Here is a 27,696-nt window from a genome sequence, read left to right on the forward strand (position 1 = left end):
AGTTAAAATAAAAGAGCTTTTTAGTCAAAACCATATACTTTTATAAAGAACTAAAAATAGCCTCCTTTTTACTTCAAAAAAGGTACACTCTTTAATTCCAAAAAAGTCATTGCATACATGATTCTTCTACAATCCTGAGTTTTGTTTGCTAATAGTGTGACTACATTTTAATTTAACCTTTTAGCATGCTCTACATATGATAAACAGAATGGTATTTTGAGAGAAAAATCCAAGCTGTCAGTGTAATTTACTCTGCAAAATCATTTTGCAATTATAAATTGCTCCGTGGAGGCTGTCCTCCCTGATGATGGTTTGCAATGGTCTGTGCCTAGCCTTTTGTCATGTTCACATATCATAACTTCAACCTCTTCTCATACTCATACATATATCAGAGCTGATAAACAACCACAATCAGAAAAATATATGCTAAGATGGCTTCTCATACAATTGTTGGTTTCAAGATCTAGCAAGATGCTTTAATTTCAACAAGTTATCCATTTCTGTGATTAGATGATGTGATTATAACTTGACTATTCTGCTGCAGTTACACCTTAAGGTAAGCAGGTAGTTGATGAATGCTGCCCAGCAACAAGAAAAGTGGGGACCCTAACATCTCAGTGCCTCTTGTTCTGACACAAACTTGCCTTTTCATCCAATGCCATGCCAGAACATTTTTAATTGCTTTCTGATCTTAATGGAGTATAGCTGTAGTTAATAAAGAGAGATACTCATCACCCTATACTCAGGATCTTACTACCAGTCCACAATACCAGGATCACTGGCATTTTTGCAATTTGAAATGCCATCATTCTCAACATCTTTAACCACCTCTTTCTCCTCTACCATCCTTAAAACACAACATTGTTCATCAATTGTCTAATAATAAATATACTTCATAAAGCATACATATAGTGATTATCCTGAAGAATCAAATGACTTTCAAAAGCCAGCTGAAGCAAATAAGCAAAGAGAACAACCCAACATGGTTTTTTTTTAAGATCTATCACTTAGCCTGCCAAATTTCAAAGCATATAAGATTTAAGATCCTTCCTAGACTTCTGAAAGTCATCTAAAAGTATACAGTAAGTTCTTTCTCTTCAAACTCAGATGAAGGCAACCATTTAGTGCTGCAAACTTCTTTGACCCAACTGTATAGTTATGAATTGGACAAGAAAAAAATGAACAATTCACTCTATTCATTTATAGGTTTAGAGACTGGACTTGTGATTTCATTGCTGTAGGTAACTCCTGAATTGCTACCAATACAACCCTGTACTGCTTTGCAATTTATTTTGTTAAAGATTTATGGAGCACTAAGGGGTTGTGACTTGCTCAGAATCATGTAGCCAGGTTGTATCAGGGACCAGATATGAACCCAGATATTCTTGGCTTCAAGGTTATCTCACATACACTATGCAATGCTCAATCCCATTTATAACGAGGATCATTCTCCAAGCCATATTTACCTTATGCATGTCTTATATTGCTGACTCATACTCTAGATTTGTATTTTGCCCCCACAGTGGTGACAGAATGTGAATCAGTGCTACTTTCTTAGTGAGCATTTGTGAGATGGCAGGTACATTTATATCAAATCCAAGATGGTCACTGCATTTGCAAATTTAGTCCAGTCAAACAACTTGCCTATGAAGTAAAAATGTTAATAAAAGATTTCAAGAGTCCTCAGTTGTTAGTTATTAAATACATTAAACTGGTAAATAATTATTTTACCAAAGTACATTTCATTAAAGAGTAAAAATAGAAATGAGCCTTATTTATATTTGCATGAAATTTTACTATTACAAAGCATTTTCATATAAATTATCTTATTTGATTCCACAAAACACTATGCAATAAACAACAGAGGCATTATTATTGTCTCAATTTTAAAGAGGAGAAAATTAAGCTAAATTTTTTTTTGAATTGCCCTAAATCATACAAGCCCAACATTCATTGAATGTAAATTTAGCTATAATCCAGATCTACTTAGCAACAGAAAGCCAATCTTGGCAAAGGATGTGGAGAAGGAACAAAAGGGAATTCCCCCTTTGTACTTGTATTACTAATACTAGTCAGAGTAATACTGGAATACCTCTGACAAATGATCCTATTGTGCAGCTCATTATAACAAGTGTTCTTGTTATAACGCTCTGTGTCAGAAAGTGGTCAGACATCTCTACGAAATATGCTTCACTCACTGAAAGTTTATTTACATAGTGGCTATTAATTACTAGTCATTTATTCCATGAGGAAATATAAATGCAGATCAAATCTGCACGTCAAAGGGGAAAAAATAAGTCATATAGGCTTCATTATTACCATATTTCCTGTCCTACCCATAAATTAAAGGCCCAGGAGGATAAAGTAAATTCCATTAATCAAAATGAACTCATCCATTTTTCCCAAAGGCCTCTGGTGAGAGCTGACAAATGACAAATATCTTGGTAAAAAAAAAACAAAGAAAGAGCATAAGTAGTATCATCTTGAAGGTCTACACTTCTCCAGAAGTGATTATGGAACCTATTTAAGAGGAGGATAGGAGGGCATCTATCTGCAATGGTCTTTATTCAATTGGGCCCTTAGGCAAGAAAATAGATTAGATGACCTCTTATCACCAAAAGCATTCATTAGGTGTCTAATTATATGTAATGCTTCAATAAGCAATGTATAATATAAAGTGACTAGAACTCATGCTTCCTGCTTTCTACAATTTTACCCTTTAAAAGAGGCGACACAGAACTAGCACAAAGATTTTATGAACAAACATTAAATATGTAAATTAAATAAGTTATTACTTGCCACTAAATATAAACAAAAAAGTTGCTCTATTTCATGGGGTTATGAGTGAAGAAGGAGATCAGAACAGTTCATCAGATGAGATCAACAATAGTTGCAGAATTAATATGGCAGGCATTCTGGAAAGGACAGGATTCAAAAAAGTATCAGGCTTCTTTAAAAATGACTTTGATCATTGGTTATTTACACATATTACATGTACATATTTTTAAGAAAATAATTTTAAATTCAATTGGTTTTTAAACTAACCTTCTAATTGATTAAAATCATATGAGAAATATTTTTAACCCATCTATATATAGAAGAACCACATACAAATGTTATAGCTAATAAATAATATGCTATTTCCCTAGATCTGTGGTACAAAGATGAGAGGCTGATCAACTGTAACTGCTGGTGACGGTTTAAAAGACAGTTTTCTGAGATATGTGAGTCCTAGCTAAGTTGTCATTATAATATTTTTTAAAATAGAAAACTATATTAACCATAGGAATTCAAAATCAACTTTGAGAAATTTATAAGGCTTAATATTTTTGATTAAAAAATAGATCAAAATGATGTGTGCAAAGTTTAAGGAAAGAAGGCAGAAATCTGCAATACCTTACCAAGAACAATAGCAAACTCAAAATAATTTGACTCTAATTTTAAATAACATATCAAAAAGTGTGTCCTTCCACAGGAAAACATTTTTTTGATTTGCTAAAAGATTACCCATAAGGATAGCAAACCTTTTCTGTTTAAATGTTTTTAATGATTATTTACATTTCAATAAGTAAATTTCTTTAAAATGCCATGCAAAATTAATGAGAAAGATAAAGATTGGCTTATTAGGGAGAAGAGGATATTTGAGGTACTAGCTATATGCAGGTAAACATTTAACAACTAGAATAAGATGACTAGATAAAGGAGTTTCATTACATTCTCCTAAGAGGTACAAAGACTTGCTTTTGTTGGCGGGACTGAAATATAGGGAGAGAATCTGTAGGATGATAAGCAGAGGAAAAAAATAAAGAAAGAGAGATACTAAGAAAATCTAAGATGTTCCAATAAAACATACATCAATGTTTACATTTGCGTCCACAAATGGTCAAATAGATCCTTCAGTCAAAGAAAATATTATTTAAAATACCTTCGAAAAATTCAAAACATAAAATTTATCAGGTAAGAACTAAATAAGATCCCAAATTGTCTCATTTTCAATTGACAAGCTATAAAAACTATGACCATATCTATAATGACTTTAGGGAATTTCATGAAAATTTAAACTACTCTTAAGAGAGTACACATATCTACCTGAAAGCAAATACGGTCACAAGAGCAATGTTAAAGCTAAAAGATGGAATACTATATTAAATGAAAACTTTTTTTTTTATCAGAAAGATAACCATTATTCTGTAAATGCTATTAATATGAAACTACTCAGCTCATAATAAAATATAAAAAGAGAAATCCAGTTCCTAAGACTTAAAATGGTCTTATATTTACAATTATAACATTTCAGTCATTTTAAGTTTCAAAAGCTTTTTTGTGAATATCCAATGACAGTCTACAAAGTGTACATCTGGAGAAGGTATGTTCAACATGAACTAATTTGTAGTCCATACATGGTACCTTTGTATCAAAGAATTAACTTACCTTGTAATGCACACATATTCTGGCTTTACATTAAACATTACACAGAAAATGAATGATAAACAATTTAGTAGTGCTGCAAGCACATTTTTCCCAGTTCTAATCAATAATAAATTATAACTCTATAAGGTAGAAGACATCAAATAAGCAAGTAAAATCAGTGGGAGACATAATGAGCCTTATAACTTAGTAATCAGCAGAAACACTATCTAGTGACATATCACAACATAAAGGACAATTTTCTTGTAAAACTGCATTAATAAGACAAGATAAAATTATCATGATGTTTTGTGCCCTACAAGGCATCAGTATTCTAAACAACATATAGAAAGAAAGAAACATTATTAATGAAGATGCCAAATAGGGCTTATAGCAAAGGGAAATAGATAAAGAGAGATACATTTTCACATAAAGGAATAAGTGGAACTGACCCAGAAGTGAACCTGTCTTGGAAAACAATGGAAGAAAACTTTATGGTGGAAGTTTTGAGACATAAACTCTTTGATCCCTTATCTGGGATGTATCTTCAAGTACTGGTTGGTCTTGATGATCTGAGGTCACATCTTAACTCTATGATTCTCTATGAATTTTTTATTTCAGTTTTAGAAAATACCCATAAAGTTTGGAAAAGGCCTTTACTGAAGGCTAATAATTATTGTTCACAACAATAAATAACAAAATGTATATAGTTAAGGTACACAAGTAGGAAAACTCTATTCTTGGTTAGCTGTAGAGTTAAATTTCAGTGAAGAAATGGCTATAATAATCAAGGCTTTTTTTTCTTCTCTTTTTAACAATTAGAGGACTAAATTTAAAGAGATCAATGTAATTGGGAAATAGAGGATGATAAACTAATTACCAAAGCCACTTGGGATATCATGGTTATTTAAACCAGAGCTGCTAAGGTTGCAAATCATCAATGACAATTGTGTTCAAAAGCCCTTTATCAATTAGCCTTTCCACAGATATATCTATTAAGGTCTTGGTTTCATACATATGTCTATATGTATTTTATTAAGGATTTTCTCAGGATATAGAACTTCCTTCATGAAGACAAATCATAAATATAAATATTCAAATTACAAGTTTATAGGAAGATGTCTTGGAGTATTTAGGTGATTGACTTGTGAAGGGTCACACAACTAGTAAATGTCAGAATAGAATTTGAATATGAGCCTTCTTGACTTCAACTTGAAGATGCTACTTTTGAAGACTGTAGCCATTCATGAAGAAGTCTAATTTCTAGCCAAGCAGAATAGTTCTTAGAAAATATTTTTAATAAACTCTATTTAATGCAGAGAGGATTGGTAATGATGATAGGAAGTAAAATACTTATATTATGAAGTGATACCAACCATGCCAGAGTTAAATTAAGAGTAGTGTTAATTAAAATATTACTCCATACACTTAAAAATGGTATCTTAATGACCCAAAAGAATTAATGAAAAGGTAACTAAGTAGACTATAAAAGAAGTTAACTAGTATCATTACATTTGAGTTTGTCCTAAAAATATACATCAATCATATCTTCTAATTCATGATGGAGAAAAAAATACAGAATATTATCTTCTATATCTGTATCAATAAATATTTCAGGTTTAAGATTTCTTTTAACAGAAAAAGAAAATATTTCATATATTATTTCATATATAATAAAGAACTTATATTTCAAGATTTGATTTTATCTCACATATTCATTATAAAAATCTGAAAATTTGATTAATAATTGTCCTAGCTTTTTATTTTTTATTTTTTGAGTGGAGAGACAATCATATTTGTTAAAAAATCTACTGATTCACAAAGGATTTCCACAATATAAAACAGGGATGAGTTATCTCAGAAATGAAAATAAATCAAATAAACACTTAGGAACTTGTCCTTCTAAGACCTGAGGATACACTTGGTTGATTAACTTCTTACCAATGAACTAAGTGATAGAAAGACTCTGGAGAGAATGGAACCAGTGTATTTCAAATCATGTAGAAAACTGAAAAACACTGTTGGCCCTCAAAACACTGGCATAAATAATAATAAAAAAATGAATCATTGGTTCAACCTTACCTGAGTAATGGATGGAATATGACAGTTATGTTTCGGGCTCCAGGTTTGCAGACAAATTTTGTTCCTCCACCTTCAATTAAGTTGTCATCAGGTCCTCCTTTATAAAAGATTAAAAAAAAAGTTTAATTAATTGTGACTTATAAAACAAAATCATAGAGGTTGGGGGATACTGATAGTAAGTAGCATTTTAAAAATAGATAATAAAATGATGTTTACTAAATAATCATTTTTAATCAGTTATTTCTCATAAGCTACCACATATGGTAAGGTTCTAAGACTATATTTATTTTACTGGTGAGTCATTTCAGCAACAGGTAGGTTAAATATTCTGCTCAAACTACAAGCCAAGTAAAGCAAAGGCACTATTGGAAAAAAATATAACATTTGCAAATGATGGGTGTATGTTTGTGTTGTAGAATTTAAAGTAATGTACAATTATGGTTACCAAGATATCAGTAAATTACTTAGCCAATAACTTACATGTAACTTTTAGACAAACTGGATTATGGGATCAGAGATGTAGACTAGGTGATAAGAACCTTGAAGACCATGAGGTCAAACTTCTCATAAAAAAAAAAAAAAAAAAACAAAAAACAAAAAACAAAAAACAAAACAAAAAACCCTGAGGCACAAAGAAGTTAAATAATTTTATCAAGGTTTCACACATAGTAAGCTGAAGTTAATTTAAACCAAAGTTTCCTTCCTCAGGATAGAGAACTTCCTTCAACAACTAACTATACCATTGGAAAAGTCACAATAGAGCTAAAGCAAGGAATTAGGAACTAAAAGAACAAATCCTGGTACTGGCTTTCCTATTAACTAGCAAGGTGAATTGAACACATCATTTACACAAGTCTCTAAACTTCTTTGGGATTCCTTATAAAATAAAGAAGGTGAGCCTGATGCTCCTTAAAATTGATTCCAATTCTCAGATATAATTCCAACTAACATATTGCTAATAATTAATTAATAATTAATATTCAAGAATTTAACCCTACTTCTTAAAATAAGGGCATCAAAGGAATGGCAATCTGTACCTAAATTAGCATTAGTTCACTTTAAATTTTGAAACATAAACATACACTCATCATGTGCATCATTTGCAACATTGCAGATGTTATATTTTTTTCAATAGACATGCTTAAAAAATAAAAATAAATTATACTTATCAATGACAGAGGAGATACACTGAAACTAACATGTATATATATAATGCAAAAAATATAAGATTTATCAAAAAATTAAGTGTCTCCATCACTAAATTAAGCTTTATGTAGACTAAATAAAGCTCTATATAGTTCTAAATATCATTAATGGTTAAATATATATAAAAGGAAGAAATCTATTCCAAAAATAAGCATAAGTAATTCTTTATCAACGCTACATAACCCTGCTTTATTTTGCTTAATACGAAATTTTTCTTTGGAGATTGAATGTAAACCAACACATGCTATATTCATTTTTTTTCTTTTTCTACTGTTTTTTTTTCTCTTGCGATTTTTCCCTTTTGTTTTGATTTTTTTCTCTCAACATGATTCATAAAGATATGTGTATTAAAAGATGCACATATATAACTAGAAAAAAAAACAAAAAGAAATTCTTTAGGACACAATTTTGTTCAATAAATGAATCCAACCACACCTAAAAAATGGCAAATTAGTCTCCAAAGAGCTCCTGAATATATCCCATAAATTCTTCTTTGTTTTTTTTTTTCCTAAAAGTATACTACTTCTACTCACCTTCCATTCATTCCCTACCTGACCAACTCTCTCAGACCATCTGTCTAATCATTGAAATACTATTCTTCCTTCAAGAAGTTTAAATTCTAGCAAGTGCACATGGGTAGATCAAGCTAATATAATGGAAATGACAATTCCAAGAAATTATTTTATAGAGCTAGAGGGAAAAAAAATTCATCTGGAACAATAAATGGCCAAGAATTTCAAGACAATTAATGAAAAAAAAAGTGCAAAGGAAGATTTGGCTAGCTGTACCAGACTTAAAATTAAAAACGGTATTATAGAGCAATAGTCATTTAAGCCATTTGGTACTTGATAAATAGTGGTTCAGTATTCAGTTCAATAAGTTAGATTCACAAGACATAATAAGCAACAATTATATTAACCTAGTGTTTGATAAGCCTAAAGATCCCGACTTCTGGAATAACAACCCACTATTTGACAAAAATTGTTAGAAAAACTGGGAAACAGAATGGCAGAAACTAGGCATTGACCAACACCTAATACCAAAATAAGTTCTAAATGGGTTCATAATTTATTCATAAAGGGTGGTACTATCAGCAAATTAGGAGAAAAGGGTTATTAGTCTACCTTTCAGAACTGTGAAGTAGGGAGAATTTATGGTCAAAGAAGAACTAGAGAACATTATGTAATACAAAATGGATAATTTTTATTATAATAAATTTAAAAAGGTTTTGTATAAATAAACCAATATAGCCAAGAATAGAAAGAAAACAGAAAACTGGGTGACCAATATATTATTATTGGTGAAATTGTGAAATGACCCAATCATTCTAGAGGGCAATTTAGAACTATGTTCAGAGTACAACTAAACTGTGCATATACCCTTTGATCCAACAGTGTCTCGACTGGGCCTGTATCCAAAGGAAATCATAAAAAAAGGGGAAAGGACCCATATGTGCAAAAATGTTTGTGGCAATCCTTTTTGAAGTAGCAAGGAATAGGAAACTGAGTTTATGCCCCTCAGCTGGAGAAATGATTGAATAAGTTATCCTATATAACTATAATGGAATATTACTGTTCTATCAGAAATGACGAGCAGGCTGATTTTTTTTTAAAGCCTGGAAAGACATATGAACTGATGCTGAATGAAGTGAATGGAACCATGAGAACATGCTACATAGGAACAACAAGATTGTATCATGATCAACTGGGATGGATTTAGGTTTTTTCAACAATGAGATAATTCAAGACAATGCCAATAGACTAGTGATGGTAAGAGCCATCTGCATCCAGATAAATATGAAGACTGAAGGTGGTATTTCACCTTTTTTGTTGTTGTTTGCTTGTTTTTTTCCCCCTTTCTCATTTTTTCTTCTTTCAATCTGTTTGGAATAATTGCACATGTTTAGTCTCTCTCTCTCTCTCTATATATATATATATATTTTTTTTTTTTTTGGCTGATTAGGGGAGGAGGTAGGGGCAGAGGGAGAAAAATTTGGAATACAAGGTTTTGCAAAAGTTAATGTTGAAAACTCTTTGCATCTATTTGTTTTTAAATTAACTGTTATTTTTCTGGTTATACATGTATATTAACTTTTTAAATACACATTTCTTTGTGATTCATGGGAGAGAAAAATCAGAACAAAAGGGAAAAATAGGAGAGTGAAAAAACAAGAAAAAAAAAGTGGATATAGTATGTGTTGATTTACATTCACTCTCCATAGTTTTCTTTCTATGCAGATAGTGTTTTCTATCCAAAGTTTATTGGGATTGCCTTGGATCAATGAACCACTGAGAAGAACCAAGCTTTTCATTGTTGATTGTAGATTTTGAAGTGGGTTTTCCTGGAGGGCTTCTTTTCTGCAGATTAATCACCACAAGAATAGCTTGGCTTTAGAGTCCAAAAGTCTTTATTGTCTTCTTCACCTGGTGCTCAGCTAGCTTTCTAGTGGCCTTCAGAGAGGACTTGGTTTCAGTGGAGAAAATGCAGGAGAACAGGCCACCATGGTGTTGTGAGAAGAAATAAGTCTGAGTCCAAGGGTTTGTGCTTCAGCCTCCAGCCACCAAAAAGGTGGACGATGGAATGAATCTGTCTCTGCCTCTAGTCCTCTATCTTCTCTGCCCTGACTCTGGCTGAGGTTCCCAGGTTAAATGCTCTACACTGAATTTAAACCAATCAATCATTATATCACTAGGAAACCATTATTTGTTGTAAGATTAAATCAATCCTACTGAACTTAGAGAATTATCAAGCATCATGCTAAACTAGATGATCACTGTCTTATCAATTCCACTGAATTAGCACCTTGTAAGAATCCTTGTTTCAGAGTTCTGGCCCATAACAGTTGATCATCCCATAATCTTACTGTTACTGTATCAGATGTATTCCTGGTTCTGCTTGTTTTGCTCAGAAATCTTTCCAGACCTTTTAAAAATCAGCTTGTTCATCATTTTTTATAGAACAGTAATACTCCACTAGTTTCATATACCCTAACGTATTCAGTGATTCCTCAACTGATGGACATCTCATTTTCCAATCCTTTTTGCATATATAAAAAGTTTAAGTTTTTCCTCTTATGTTTTTAGTCTACAGAATGTCCCATTCATGAATGACAGCTCTTTTCCCTAAATTGCTTTATATATTTTTGATTAACATTTTGTTTAGCATAAAGCAAATACTGCTTTGTGTTTTAGTATTCAAGGGGGTAAAAAGTGAATGGGGATAGTAATTAATGGGAAGCAACAAGTATAGGATATTTAAAATTTTTTTTTATTAAAGCTTTTTATTTTCAAAACATATGCACGGATAATTTTTCAACACTACCCTTGCATAGCCTTGTGTTTCAGATTTTCCCCTCCTTTCTCCCACTTCCTCCCCTAGATGGCAGGTAATCCAATATATGTTAAACATGTAAAAATATACACTAAATCCAATATGTGTATACATATTTATACATTGCTGCACAAGAAAAATCAGATCAAAAAGGGGAAAAAAGGAGAAATAAAACTAAATGAAGGCAAACAACAACAAAAAGAGTGAGAATGCTAGGTTATGATCTATACTCAGTTCCCACAGTTCTCTCTCTGGGTGCAGATGGCTCTCTCCATCCCAAGATCATTGGAACTAGCCTGAATCATCTCATTGTTGGAAAGAGTCATGTCCATCAGAATTGATCTTCATATAATCTTGTTATTGCTATGTATAATAATCTCACTTCACTTAGCACCAGCTACTTTTATAAGGAATATGGCAATAAAAGAAAGAAGAAAAATAGTATAATAATGTGATAGTGGTGTCAGGAAAAGGTCTTTTTAAGATATAAAGACTTGAGAATGTTTATAGTGTGAGGAAAAGGATCCAAATGAAAGGAAAAGATAGAAGAAATAAGCAGCTGAAGAGAAAGGAAGCAAGATTATAAAAAAGACTGGAGGTGACAGGCCTTTGAGTATGAATTGATGTTTTGGATTTAACAAGAAGGAAAGCCTTTTATTCTGATACTAAAAGAAGAAGAGAGCAGAAGGCATTAATAAGAGTAAGGAATAGAAAGCTCACAACAGCTTCAATATTCTCAGTAAAACAGATGAGGTCAGTTGCTTAGAAAAGAGAGAGTAAAAAGGCCTTCAGAAGATTGGAACAGCTACCATGATATAATCAAGAGTCAAAAGTAATTAAAAATATTGCCAAGAAGTTGTTATAGGACAGGTGAGGTTAGAATAATTAGAGTTCATAATGAATCTTGTGCCAAAGGTCAAAATTTTGTGAACTCCTCCAGAAGTATTTGATAGTTCAAAAACAGAAACAATGGACTGAAGTGAAGGACTGAAGGGTGAAAATGAAGGCATATTGAATGAAATAGCTGAAGGAATAGGATTTATTGGGAAAGAAATCAAAGCCAGAACAATGGAAGCATAATGAGGAATGAGAAAAAGGAAGGAAGGAGAAAAGAAGTAAGGAGTTGGGAAGAAGAAGAGAATCTTATAGTCCAGGATTTTAAAAAGAAAATTTCAAGTAGTGGCCAGTGCTAAGTTATGATATATATATATATATATATATATATATAAATAATTATATATATATATATATATATATATGTATATATAATTATATATGTTATATATATCAGGAAAGGTGGTGTAATTCAATGGCATAAAATTCAATATTCTGACTAAAAACAAGCTTGCCTCTCTTCTTGAACCTTTCACTAATCCAGTTACCTGTAGATTTCTGTCATGGACATTCTTGAGTATCATACAATTCAATCTCAAAAAGTGCAGAGAGAAAAAATAGATTCTTCCTGTCCCTTATTTATTATGTTTATAGCTTAATCTTCTCTGTCAGAATACCTAGATGATGGGCAACTCTGGTGATAGACACCAAAGAAAATTTTGAATGATGATAGATAGATGAAATGAAAGGAAAATTGACAATACTGTTATGTGTGAAATACATACAGCAGAAAGATGGGCGGAAACTGCATCCAATTATAGTATCTGTTTCAAAAAATGAGAACATGACAGAATGACTCAAGGGACTCAGAACTGAAACCAAGGCTTACTAGATACTTCTAAGGTCAATATGAACTACTTAGGAGAGGTATTTATATAAAGAAGAGGTCCTTTAGTTAGTTCTTTGTATTTTCTTGTATTTTTAAGAGTAAATGACAATAAATTTTTTGAAAGAATCAAAAGTTTCTGACATCTTTAAAATTAAAATCAATCATTATTCAAAAGAGACGATGATGGTGATAAAAAGCACAGACATAATAATCAGTTTTGATTCATTTTATGAGAGCTCACTTTTAAATTTTCAGTGTGAGCATAAATACTTTAGAAAGTGGCAAATTCTCCAAATTAGGGGTTGATATATTATTATGTTGATTTTCTGGACTTAAAGTGATGGAGAACATGTCAATAATTCAGATAAAATTCAAACTTGTGCATATATTTTTTCTCAGAGAGCTGGTTGTTAAAAAATTAGAAATATGCTATTACTATTAAATCTGTCTCTTGCCTTGATTAATATATATTTGACAAATATATGCCATGAGTAGTTTGTTATGGTAGTAGATCTGAATCTGATTTCATCAGAATACAGATCAGCAATTTTTCTGCAGTTTGCTCTTGGATAGTTATACGGAACATTGAGAAATTAATTGACTTACCCAGGGTTACAAGTACATTATATAATAGAACTGAACAGGAATTAAACACAGGTCTTCTTGTGCTGGACAGGATTTCTGCCCACTATCCCACACTTCTTATCTAAGACAAAATGTGTCCATATGTTATAAGTTTTTTCAAGTCATTAATAAGTAGCAAGTCAATTAACTCAAGTACCAGAAAATGTATGTTCATCTTTGAGATAAATATTATTAATATGTAAAGAGAAAAAAAGAGAAAAATTTTCAGCGAGATGAATGTACAAAAATGTTGATTAGTTAACATTAGGAGAATGAGGGTTACATTAGTAATTATATATTGTCCTCAAATTTGTTAGCCTGAGAAATATTCAAGACATATTACAGTAATATTTGACATTTACTTCAATTTCCTGCTTTCCAACACTGTGTTTTATACAAATATGCAAGAAGTTTATAAAAATATGAGATTTAAAATAATTTGATAACTATTCAGACCAACTAAAAGTTTTCCTAAAAACAGGCTTTTTAAAGTTAACCCCCAAAATAATATAAAAATAACTAAGTTCATATATACATAACTTAATTCACATTTGGGGAAGAAGTCTAAAGAGGAGAAACACGTCATCAATTGGTTATCATCCAATTCTTATTAACAAAAGACTTTGCAATTTCCAATAGACTGATCCACTAATTGACTTATCAAGGAAGTAATTGAAGCATGTATAACTGAAGCATGGACTAAGAAATGCAGGTTGAAATTAAGAAAAGGGTGCTATTCTTGTTACATGAAGTCACCCAGCACTAATGATTATCTCTCTCTTCCACTAACTTTACAGCAATAAATAAAACACATCATCTTATCTGTTTGGCAACATTATGCAAGTGTGGAGCCTATACTTATAGAAGAGATGGAAACAAGAGTTTTCTCTCAAAGTTTTAATTACTACTAATCACTAATTACTTAGGGAGGTGTTAAAAATGTGAAAGCAAAAAGCAAAGTATAGGATTTAGTGGAGATGACTTCTAGTGAGTTAATGAAGGTAGTATCTTAGAAGAATATAGAAAATATGCACACATAATATTCTGAACAAAGAATACACTAACTCATTAACTGGTAAGAACAACTCTAGGGAAGAACTTTGGAGCCGCAATTTTGGGATACAAAGAAATGGTTGGACTTATGAGGTTGGATGTAGATGTAGATGTAGATGTAGATGTAGATGTAGATGTAGATGTAGATGTAGATGTAGATGTAGATGTAGATATGGATGTGGATGTAGATGTAGATCATGAGGCTGAGTCACTAACTATGAGAGTTTGGGCAAGATTATCTTTCCATTATCTCTGCGCCTTAGCTTCCTCTTCTATAAAAAGAATAATAATGACTAGAATATCAACTCGCTCCCCATTCCATAAAAATCTTGTAAGGCTTTAATGAGTTGGTTTATGCAAAATGCTTTGCAAATCTAAAAGCACTAAGTACTTTGTCAGCTGTTAATGTTAATATATAAAATAATATAATATATTAATATTAATTACTATGTATGCTTTTAGCCCAATGTTCCACTTACTAGACTATTAAGTAGCTGGGAATAATGAAAAGAGTGCTGTGCTGGAAGTCAGGATACCTAGGGTCACATTCTAGCTCTACTGATAAGTGGGGTATAATCCTGAGCAAGTGACTTCTCCTTGCCTACTAAGTAAGGGAGAAGAAATATGGTGAACTTTACCGTTCTTTCATTCCAATGTTTTACGTTTCTAAAGGGCAGTTTCAAACCTCGGGCATTTAAATTTCAGTACTCCAAGATACACACTGAATATATTCTACTTTATTCATTCAAAAAACTCTGAAGAGTCATATATGATTGGTATTGGTATATATTTTTGGCAGAAGACACTCTTACTTTCATATTTTCATGAAACCACAATTTTGCTATTACAAGGAGACAAGAAAAATAGATATTAAATATAATCTGTAATGTTGTTCATAAATTTGAGCATTATAAAGTTAATGTAGTCATGTTTCTGATAACGATACAATATATGATTGTTCATAAAGATGGCTATAATTTACATTTAAAAAATCAATATACCTCCCAATTTATAAATAAATTGTGTCTTTTAAAATTTATTTCTAAGCTGTTACTTGGAAGTCAAGAAGTATTTTTTCCTTGTAATCAATAATAAAAGTGGTTCTTGGAGTCAAAGCCCAGCATACAAAAAATGTCTATTTAACTCCTAATGTAGCTGATCTTTAGATCAGCTAATACTAATACTAAACACTGTATATATCTATTTTCCCTCTTCTTCCAGGACTCAATCTTTAACATTACTCAGCATTTCCCCCTTCTTAGATTTTCACTGCCTTTCCCGAGTTCCCTTTCCTTCACGAATCCTGTCAAGGATAGAAAAGAATAGGATTGGTCTCAGTAATTAATTATTTCTGTGATTTCAACATTTCTCTTGACCAGAGTTTTCTTATGTAACTGTAAAACATGGACTAGAGATGGTCTAAGTTCCTTTTTTAGTTATTCTTGTAGTACATTTGAAAAGGCATTTATCCCAAGTTCTTCCTCCAGCTAAATGGAGGGGAAGGAAAAAGGAATACTAAGTCAGGGTCAAAGCATTGGTCCCACCTTTCCTCCCCGATGCCTCCCAAGCAGTTCCTTCTCAAGGATTTTACTGGAACACCATACTCAATTCAGTTTCTGAAATGATGCTACTTGTCAACTACTTGGATATTTTATCAATTACCCATCATTCTAGATCTAAGGATTTCTCACCCATAGTTTAGTTGATTAAGGTACCAAGGGATCTTACCATTAACTTGAAATTGAGCAGAGTGACTTGATTAACAAAGTTGCTACCCATATATATATATATATATATACATATATATATATATATATATATATACACACACACATACATACATATATATATATATATATTTCTATAATCACACCAATTTTCTTTTAAGAAGGCCAGGAGCACTAAAATTTCAGGATGTTGGTATTATATGCATCTTTGGGAGAGGGCAACTAAAGAAAACATTCAAAGACGAAATGATGATGGCCTTCTTTTATAGGGATAAGGAAAGATCTATTATAATTGAAATTGTTAAATACTTGATTGTGAAGTAGAGTGTTTATTTTTAGTGTTTGGTGTGAAGTTTTTGTTTAGTTTGGACAGAATATAATCTTATTTATTCATTTTTGTTTTTCAGCTGTTTGCTCCTTTTATTTTTCTAAATAAAAACTTTTATTTATATTTAAACAAAACATTTGAATAGCTTCCCATTATTTACTTTTCCACTGAATAGATCCAATAACAAAGAAAAATCTCTGCAAGATTAAACTAACAAAATTACTGCATCTGATAGCAAGGACAACACTCTACTATTCAAGTACTCCACCCTTCTATCAAGAATAGGAAAGTTCGTTCCCCTTTTGAGGGTGATCAAGACTAGTCACTTTTTGATATCTTCTTCTTAGAAACAAAAGAATAGAGAGAAAGAAAAAGAAAATCATACATGAAATTAATTATTCCTAGGAATTAAAGGAAAGCGAGGAATAGGAACTAGATTTCACTGGCAAATGGAACTTGCAGATGAAGATTTTCCTTCTATAAAAGAAGACAGACACCTTCTCTCAACCTATTGTTTTAGAGATTTGCCTAGAGTCCAAAGTGTTAAATGGCTTACCCAAGGTCATAGAACCAGCATGTGTCAGAGACAAAACACAAACCCAGGTCTTCCTAGCTAAAAATAATTTATCTACCCTTCTGCTTCATGGCTTCTCTTAGGACAGTCATTTCAGCTGTCAGCTTCAGTGTACTTATTTGTGAAAAAAAAATAAAAAAAGGCTAAACTGGATGATGGCTAAGACTTTAGATCCTATAACCCTAAAAACAATCAACAAAATATGTTCACTTGATATTTTCCTTTAAAAGAAAACAAATATGGGTACATCAGTATCCTGAATTTCCATATAAATATGCATGTATATGTAAAAATTGGGGAACTGCTATTTTAGACACATTTCATGTATGTGTATAATATGTCTAAAATGTCATGCTCTGTTAATTAAATGTATGGTTCTAATTTTTATATATGTATATATTTATATGAAATATGGCTAAAATGGCTCGCTCCATGAAGAATAAAATAGGAGATATGACTAAATTACCAAAGGAATCACAATCATTGGATACACATTTGGAAAATGGTTGATCAATAAAGCAAAAAGGAACTTTAATTGATAATCTTTATGGAATGTTCCTAGCTTAGTGACATTATTCTGTAATTCACTTTATTTTAAGACTATATAAGGAAAGTGCATTGATTCCTTCCTTTCCTTTCATTCTTTAAAGATTCCTTTGACCTAATTATCTTAAACCTATTAAGTACCCTCTAGTAACCAGTAGAGTGATATTGAAGCTTCAGAGGCTTCAATATGAATTGACCGAGTCCCCTATCATACATCTGCATGCACTAAAGTTGACCCTAGCCATCATAGTCCATACTAAAAGCCAGTAAACCCCTATGAAATTAACACAGCTTCAAAAATTATTCAGAAGCTAAGGGATATATGTACAGTGCTCATTATTAAAGAATATTTATAAATAGCTTACACTAAATGTATGGTTATCCCATTATTTTGATTCATCCCTAGGGTATATATAGCAAATGGAAGAAATCACACTTGCTTAGTGAAGCTCCAATTCTATACAGCTAGATTTAGAGGTGACTCAGGTTGTCAGAGAAGCAATCAGAGGGGAAGAAGATAGCTCAGCAGCTGAAAAACATACCAAAGTATATATACTTTGATTCTTTCTGTGTGTCCACAGATATCTATAAAGACATAAATATGTATCTTTATAGGTATATGTATATAGAAAGTTACATGTATGTGTATATATATATACATATATTAAATGTATATGTTTATATATATGAAACCAATCTAAAAACATTTTATCCACCTTATCCAAGCTCTATCCCCATTTATATCCTATTTCAGGTAGCATGTGGCTCTGCTTCTTTTCCAATTTTAAAACTATTCTTCATATTCAAGCCAACCTAATTCTACCCACACAAATACAGCGAATGGAGTAAGGGGCATTTACAGTAGTAATAATTGGCTCCATCAATGTTATTTTTGCTTCACCATAATTACTGGTTACAAGAGAGGTATGTTTTCTATGAAAGAGAGAAAGAAAAGTGATAATCATGCTAAAAATACATTTCCCCCCCCCCCAGGAAAAAGGCATTAATGAATGAATGAGACTTCTTTTAATGAACAGAGAAAACAGAAGGAAGTTTAGAGGGAGATTAAGACAAGGAAGACAGTTCTAGAATTAATGTGTTGAATTTAGTATATATTTTATATTCTATTCTTTATATGTTAGTAATATACTTTTAAAAAGTTGTATATTTCACAATCGTTTCTGTTCTTTGAATATGAATGTTCATGTTTGTTGGTGTTTGTGAAGCTCATAATAGCAAAAAGTGATTAAAAAAAAAACTGGCCATATCAAGGCCATATCCCAATATAGTTAATCCTGTAAGAGTTATGTGGACCATTCAGCTTGTACTATCAGATTTAACAGATGATGGCAGCAGTATATCAAATATGTAGAATTGAAAAACTATTGGCATTTTTTTTTTTTTTGCACCATGTAAGAAATGTCAGGGGTAGCTCATCTTTCATGATTAAAATAGCCAATGAGCTTTCTCTCTTCACTCTAGTTTCAGATGAGGAGGTTTTACTATTCCGAGTTCTAGTTAAAATAAAGGAAGAGCTATATGAAGAAAGACAAGATGCAGTGAAATTCTCCAATCAGATCTGCCTACACCTTAGTGCTGACCTAACATTTATGTTTGGCTAGTAATGGGTGTCTCCTGATGATAACTTGCCAGTTGAGTGGTAGATTTATGATATGGATAAGCATCAAGCAGGAAACAGATTGAGACCATCAATCTTATTTCACCTGTGAAATGGTCTACATTGGAGCCCAAGGTACCAGAAAAGATTAGTACATAAATATACTAGATCACAGAAGAAAGATGTCATTGGTAAAAGTTAGCTTTGTCTTTTACGTATCCTGGGGCATGTTTAAATATAAATACTCTGTATAGTGGAAGAGACTCATTTTTAAGAACTGGAGAGAAAACAAAACTGAAAAAGCTAATCCAAAACAAAGAAAAAATGAATACAACACAATAGGTTAAATCTAATACTATTCAAACAAACTGGATAGCAAAATAGTCTTTGAAAAACATGGTAACATTTACCTTCCTGATAAGAATAATCATCTTTGGCCTCCCTAAAAGAAATAGCATTATTTTATGCTTCATTGGAAGCATGCTGAGGCACAGTTGGTTTTAAATCTCTTTACCATCAACCCCAAAGTCACTGTTAAATTGTAATTAGCAATAGTAAATGTCCTAGTCATTTCAAGCAAGGGCATATTTTCTTTCCATGTCCACAGAAAACCAAAGTGGATCTTCCCAGCAGTTATGAGACATGGCATTACTATCACTCAAAATTGCTAATAGCAATTACTGCTATATGAATGGGTATTTTCCTACTCAGTAACAATCTGGGCTAATAACTCTTACTCCAAATAATGATAATAAAAATTTGGAGAAAGATTTTTAAATGCCAACTACATTACACTTATATAAAGATGATAAGAAATGATCCTGCCCTCAAGAAGCTTGTAGTATAGTGGAGAAAGATTAAAAATAAAAATAATTAGAACTCTGCTAAGAGAATAAGATAGGTACATAATAAAAAGGCAAAGTATACAAAATATAACGAGAAGGGTTCATTCTTGATAGAGAAAGCTTTGCAGAAATGACATTTGAAAATTTGTAGTAATTAAATAAGTGCTGATGAACAGAAGGGATATATCAGCAGTCTTATGTGAAGCAGGTATAAGGAGAAGGTTTTAGCAAAGACAGGAAGGAGACAGAGCTCCTTTAGCACCTTTCCCTTGTCATGTCCCTAGTTCATATTTTCATGACCTCCCTCTGAGATAATGAGGTCTCCTAATTGGTCTGCCTGCTTTCATTCTTTTCTCCCATCTAATCAGTCATGGTAGTCTACCAGATTCTTCACTTCCACACTTCTAAGAGGTAGGTAGGTAACCCTTCAACTATTAAATCAATCAGTAAGAACTGATTAAGCACCTACTATTAGAACACAAGTACAAAGAATTGTTCACAAGGACCTTAGTCTGATGGGGGGGGGGGGGTGTGTCAGGTACTTATATGCAAAATAAACACCAAGATAATAAATGCAAAGAAATTAAATCTAAAGTTGTTTGGAAGAAGAGGACTAGTGGATGGATTAAGAAAGGCTTGATGTACCTGGTGACTAAGTTGCATCTGAAAGGCAGAGAGAGGCCTGGAATGGTTGTGAGGGGACTAATGTCCACTTAGAAAGACAGGTTAGAGCCAAGAGGTTCAAGGGTTTAAAAATTAACTAGAGAAGATTATCCACATCATAAATCTACCACTCAACTGGCAAGTTATGATCAGGAGACACCCATTACTAACCAAACATAAATGTTAGGTCAGCACTGAGGTATGGGCAGATCTGATTGGAGAATTTCACTCCATCTTATCCTTCTTCATATAGCTCTTCCTTTATTTTTACTAGAACTAGGAAATAGAAAACTACTGGCCTTTTTGGCACCATGTAAGAAATGCTAGGGCTGGCTCATCTTTCAGGATGAAAATAGCCAATGAGCTTTCACTCTAGTTTCAAATGAAGAGGTTTTACTGTTCCTAAGCCTAACCCTAGGGGTAAGGTAATAACTGAGTATGGGAGTGACAAATCTGTGCAAAAATCACATTAGGAGAAGCAAGCAGGACAGCCTGGAATTAGGAGATATTTGAGACAAGGAGACAAATTTAAGGCTGCTATTGGAATAATTTGGGCAAGAGGTGATGAGAGTCAGGTGTTCGAAAGCAACTCTGACCAAAAACCCCATGGCCCTACAGCCTCATGGAAATGAGCCTCTCCCAATTTATCCAGGATGCTCCTTACAAGAGGAACTTCACGGGGCTTCTTTGAAGTCTTTATTTATAGTTTTGGAAGGATTTGCTAGAGCTAAAGCTCCACTTGCATGGCCCTCAGAATCCAGAGTTTTTATGCCAGGATGAAGCATCAAAATGAGATGTAAGCCTCCAGAATAATCTATTTCAAATACTAACACTTTTCTGCTCAAAAAGTACCAGTGGATCCCAGATAAAGTCCTAACTCCTTCACCAAGTGTCTAATAACCTTAATTTTGCATATATATATATATATATATATATATATATATATATATATATATACCCATATATATACACACATATATAAATATTAGTGTACATATTACATTATATTCTTACATCCATAACATTTAGTCCCTTGTATATACTATAAACTCAACAAACATGTAAGGAATTAATTAATAAATAATAATAATCAGAGTGGGACAATGTGCTCAGTCTCCAACACTGCAAATATCTAATTTTGATTGAAACCATAAAGGAAATTTCTACCTATGGACCCTCATATACACAATTAATTTTGATGATCCAACTTTCATGATATAATTGCCTTGTTTGGATTTCAGTGTTTCCAGTAGCCAGTACAATCTCACATATTAACAGATGTGGGTCATAACACTAGTGGAAAAAGTACAGCTTGAGTTAATCACTATATTTCCACACTATCATCTGAGGATATTATGAATCATGATATTGTGGAGTAGAGGCATTAACACACATATACAGCCCAAAAAACTCCCAAGTGTGACTGAACAGTTAAAGTGAAGCTGTGATATATTTAATAAAATAAAAACGCAAAAAATATAGATAACATTATATTTTAAAGCTAAGTCAATAAACTGACTGCAGGTAATCCTATATACAGATGAGAAGTGACATATCTATTTGAGTTTAATACTACTGCTATAGCACAATCCTCAGGATGTTTACATCAACTTTACTTCCAGGTGGACTTATTTGGACCCTAGTCATGAGTCCTTTGAATGAGGAATATAAAAGACAGTTTGGGAAATCAACTGGAAAACTCACTCCTGAGACATTAGAAAATATCCTTGCAGATTGTTTTTATCTGTTTATATCTCTTTGTAAACTACTTTAACAAGGGGGCACCCTTGTTAACTGCTTTTATCTCGGATTTAATAAATATATTTTTATTAAAGAATATCATGTTTTAATACTCAGGCTTTAAATTGTCTTTTATACCAAGTATAGGAAAACATGTAGGATTTAGCTTACTAAAGAAAGAAATAATAAAGCGAAATGCTTCAATTAGATTAATCTTTACATTTATCAATCAACAAGGATTTATTTAGTGCCTAATGCTTACTCTGTGCTGGGCACAATGTTATACAAAATAATCAATCTTTATTCTCTATGGTTTTACATTCTAACAGGAGAAATAAAAACATTTAGCACACAGAAAAGCATTTGATAAATGTTTAAGACTTGTTTAGTATGAACACATGCAGAATAACTAGAAATGGAAAAAATACCCAAGGTAATTTGATAGACATTTTAACAGACTATTTCATTGCCCCAGAACTCTGCAATTTAATTCATTCTCCATACTAGAAAACCTGGTAAATTGTGATCTTTAAGCAGAAAAGATCCATTGCTTAGGATGCTAGCTGTCAAACCACAAACATAAACATCTAGATCATTATAAATTTAAAATAGATAAAGTTTAAGAAGAAACATTATGGAGTCCTGCTGAGAATAATGTTATTGGCAAATAAAGAGCCACATTATGCCTTGTTTCTAAAGAATAAAATAAGAGGCCTTTCTTGATGATCTAAGCTGGTAGAGTCAACCTGCAAAATGATTTTGTATAAATTTAATAAACATTTATCTTTATCCACATATGACCATAAGTTCTTTGACAGAAGGGACAAATTCATTTTTGTCATTATAATACAAGTGCCTAGCACAATGCCCAGAACAGAGTAGGTGCTCAATAAATGTTTACTAATTTTATTTCAATACTAAAAAATCCTTAATTTTAACAATGTAAGCATTCCTTCCACTCATTCAGATTGCAACTCTATTTTGTCCCGAGAAGTTATTTTATGAGATGTTACGGCCTCAGATTTCATCAATCTACTGACATTAGGGTGATGGAACCTTCCAAATTTAGCTAAGCTGGTACATCTATTGGAAAATAATATTTTTATTAAAGTTAAAATATTTCTTAAGTATGCCATTATACATAGGATGTGCACACACAAAAAGAGAAGTCCATCCTAAAGATACACAAATCATTGTTTTCTTAATTATTTACATCTTTAGTTTCATATAATCTATTTATAATATGAATGATCATAATTGTTGAACAACACTGAAGCTGTTACCTTATTGTAAAAGGTCATTCAATTATATTGCAGTTACTTAAAATTTATGGTCTCTATGAAATGGCATACAAACATGAGCTATCATGAATATTATCTTCATCTTCAACTTTATCACTGGAAAAGTGATGGTCCAGCCTCTGCTGTAGATCTCCGAGGAAAGAGAACCCTCTAGTTTTGGACAGTGGTACTGGTTGGGAAGGGTATTTTTTTGGTTTGTCTTATCATTTATTTACTTATTTTTTGCTTGTTTTTAATCATCAGATCTAAGCTGGTCTCGTATTCGTTGCTCCTGATTTTGTCCTCTGGCATCAAACAAAACAATCTAGTATACAAGAGCCTTTAAAATATTTGAAGGCAGGGGCAGTGGATAGAGCACCAGCCCTGAAGTCTGAAGTATCTGAGTTCAAATCAGACCTCAGACACTTAACACTGCCTAACTGTGTGACCTCAGACACTTAACACTGCCTGTGTGATCTTGGGCAAGTCACTTAACTTCAATTGTCTCAGGAAAAAAAAAAAGGCAGTTATTGTATTCTCCCAGAGACTTCTCTTCTCTAGACTAAATATGTTCTGTTTCTTTGGGCTATCCTCATATAATTCAAAGTCATTCCTCCTCTAGATACTCATTCCATTAGCACTGTCCTGCTTATATTATGATGCCCAGAATTACTTACACAGTGCTCCTAATGAGGAACTCCTTATCAGATGAATCCTAGCTCTCATGCAAAATCTTCATGGAATCATTCTTCTTTCTTTCAATCAATAATGCCTTTTAATCCTTTGACCCTTAAAAAGTTCTTTATTTTGTCCATCTCTAAAGCACTTGACATGTGTTAGTTACTTTTAAGTACTGTGATTCCCTATAAGCCCCACAAGAAGTATCATAGAATGAAGAATAATAGACCTGGAATCAGAAGACTGAAGTCTGAATCTGTTTCTTAGACATTTACTAGTTGAGTACATAGGATAAAGCACTTAACTTTCCTTGGACTCAGTTCCCTTATGTGTAAAATGAGTGGGTTTAATACCTGTAGCATCTTATTAGGCAATTGGGAGATTCAAATGAGGTGATAGATGTAAAATGCTTTGGAAAACAAAACATTAGAGTTCTGTCAGGCTGTCACTAGGAACTGGGTCTGACTTGGACCTAAAGTCTACTTTAGTATCTAGTATATGATTATTATATAGCAGTTTTATAATAATGATTTGCTGCATTGCATTAGACAAATATTGTAAAGTAGAAATCTTCCTTTAGGTCTGAGTCTTCCTTGAACATCCACTTGTCCTGTGATGAGGATGATAATGAATATGAGAGTATTTATGTAGTACTTTAAGATTAGCAAAGTATTTTATAAACATTATGTCATTTCATCCTCTTAACAATTGTTTACATTCAATTACTATGATTATGCACACTTCACATATGAAGAAACTGAAGCTGAGAAGTGACTTGTCCAGGACCACAAAGACAGTTAAGTTTCCCATGAAGATTCAAACTGAGGATTTCTGACTCCAGGTCTAGTGCTCATTCCTTATGCCCCTTACTCAGCTGCAACATGACAGTCCAGTATCACAGAAAGCTAATCTCCTGTGATTCTTTATAACTCTAAATTCTGTGGTTGCTCTCAGAGGAAATATTTACCTGACTGCAATTTAGACTATATTACAAACAAAAAATTCTAAAATGCAGACTTTGGACATCTTAGTTAAACAGGATATCTTTCCACCTCTTCCTTATGTGAATTAGTCAAGCCTGACAGCACCAGACCTGGAGTATGAAAGAGCTGAGTTCTGATCTGGCCTCTGACATTTACTAAATGTAACCTTGTCCAAGTCACTTAACTTCAGTCTGCATCAGGTTCCTCAAATATAAAATAAAGATAATAATTGGCTCCTCTTTCCCAAGATTTCTGTGAAAATCAAATGAGATAATTTTTTTATGAAGTATTTAGCCCAGTGGCTGGCACAGAGTGGGCAATATATACTGGTTATGATATTGATCATCATCATAGTGATTGTCATTATATCTATCATTAAATATGACGTAAGAACTTCATAAACTGCATATATCAATATTCTAGATGCTTCCAGGAGGGCAGACTTCTTACTGTCTTGGAAAGTAAGCCAATGTAATGGAAACTGGAAAGAGTGAATGAAAGAAAGAAAAAACATTACTTAACAGATTTTTTTTGCCTCATTTTCACCATTTCAGTAAAATCACAGTTTATTAGCTACTTTGAAGTCCCATGGCTCATGATAAAAATAAAAAAAATCTATGGGATGTATCTAACTATTTGTTCTGGTTTTCTTCATGTAAATCTTACACAGGAGACCACCTTTTGTGTTTTTTAGGACATGAAAGTCAATTGTACTTGAAAAGACCAAATTTAACTCCCTGGGAAAAATCTATCCATTATTTGCTTTTACTCTTCACCATGCCTTCTATTGGTTTGGCTTTACCTTATAGTAATTCAACAGTATAAAGATTAACTCTTGATGACATGGACTACAGGTAAGAACATTTTTATATCTCTCCCAACATCCATGAATATCTCGTGAATTTTTACAGTCATTAATGACCATTTTCTGCTTAACCTCATTAGATGTTTTGTTTTGTTCTTCCTTTAAATCTGTTAGTCACTAAACATTTATTAAACACATACTATACACCTGGCAGTGTACTAAGCTCTGGGGTTACAACAAGAGACAAAAGATAGTTCCTGCCCTCAAGAAGCTCACAATTTTATGGGAGAGACAAGATGCAAACAATGACATATAAACAAGACATATATATATATATATATATATATATATATATGTATATATATATATATATGTATATGTATATGTATATGTATATATATAATATAGATAATAATATATATAATAATAAATAATAATATAATATATATTATAATATATAATAATAAATAATAATAATATATAGATAAATTTCAGGTAATTTGAGGTAGAAGGATCTACCCTTAAAGGAGATTGAAGATAAAATTTTAGCTAGGAATTGAAGGAAGTCAAGGAAGCCAGGAAGCAGATATAAAGAGGGAGAAAATTACAATTACAGGTATAAAGGAAAACTAATGGGAATGCACATTCTAATTTGTCTTGTAGTAGTTATTTGCATGTGTTTCAACCACTGACTGAATTGCAACTCCATGAGAAATGGCATAATATAAAGAACCATGGAATTAAGAGATCTAGATTTGAACCGAATTTGAGACATTAGGCAAGAAGGGGCCAGGTTGTGAAGAACTTTAGAAGCCAAATTTAGGATTTATTAAATGGGGTGTGACATGGCCATTCTTAAGATTTAGAAAAATAAATCTGATAACTGAGTGGAGGATAAGTAGGAGGCAAAGATAGCAACCAGCAGGCTAGTGCAATAGTCCAAGGGACAATGAGGGCTGACATAAGAGTAATGAGAGTCAGAAAAGAGAATGGGAGTAGTATAATTACCTGCCTTTAGATAGTTAACACAATTCTTTCTGAGGTTAAAAAACAGGCAGTTCTCCATGATATGTGCTTATTATCAGTTGAATACATTTGGGTGCTCTTGGTCAGTTCTGAATTGAATGCTCCATATCTAACAATCAAATTGAGTCACTAATCATAAAATACGATTTAGAACCATAAAGAATTTACTGATTTGCATAGAAAGACACATGGTGAGTATGAATATTTTGCAGCACACTTCAAATAAGGAACTATTGCAGAAGCAGCAGTATACAGGATAGCATCAGAAATATATGAAATGACCGTCAGTAAACATCTTATGTAATGGTGATAAACTGGAACCTTTCCCAGTAAGATCAGGAGTGAAACAAGGTTGCCCACTATCACCATTACTATTCAACATTGTACTAGAAATGCTAGCTTCGGCAATAAGACCTGAAAAAAAGATTCAAGGAATTAGAGTAGGTAATGAGGAAATC

The 27,696-nt window shown here is 32.3% G+C and overlaps 1 protein-coding gene across 1 annotated transcript in view; it reads right to left on the reverse strand.

Annotated features, from left to right (window-relative positions):
* EXOC4 (exocyst complex component 4) overlaps positions 1-27,696 on the reverse strand; it is a 911,913-nt gene that overhangs the window by 468,521 nt on the left and 415,696 nt on the right. The window contains 1 exon segment of the mRNA XM_074267888.1: positions 6,490-6,586. Coding sequence (XP_074123989.1) covers positions 6,490-6,586 — 97 coding nt within the window.

The sequence above is a fragment of the Sminthopsis crassicaudata genome, chromosome 5, assembly GCF_048593235.1.
Source record: "Sminthopsis crassicaudata isolate SCR6 chromosome 5, ASM4859323v1, whole genome shotgun sequence".
NCBI classification, from domain to species: Eukaryota; Metazoa; Chordata; class Mammalia; order Dasyuromorphia; family Dasyuridae; genus Sminthopsis; species Sminthopsis crassicaudata.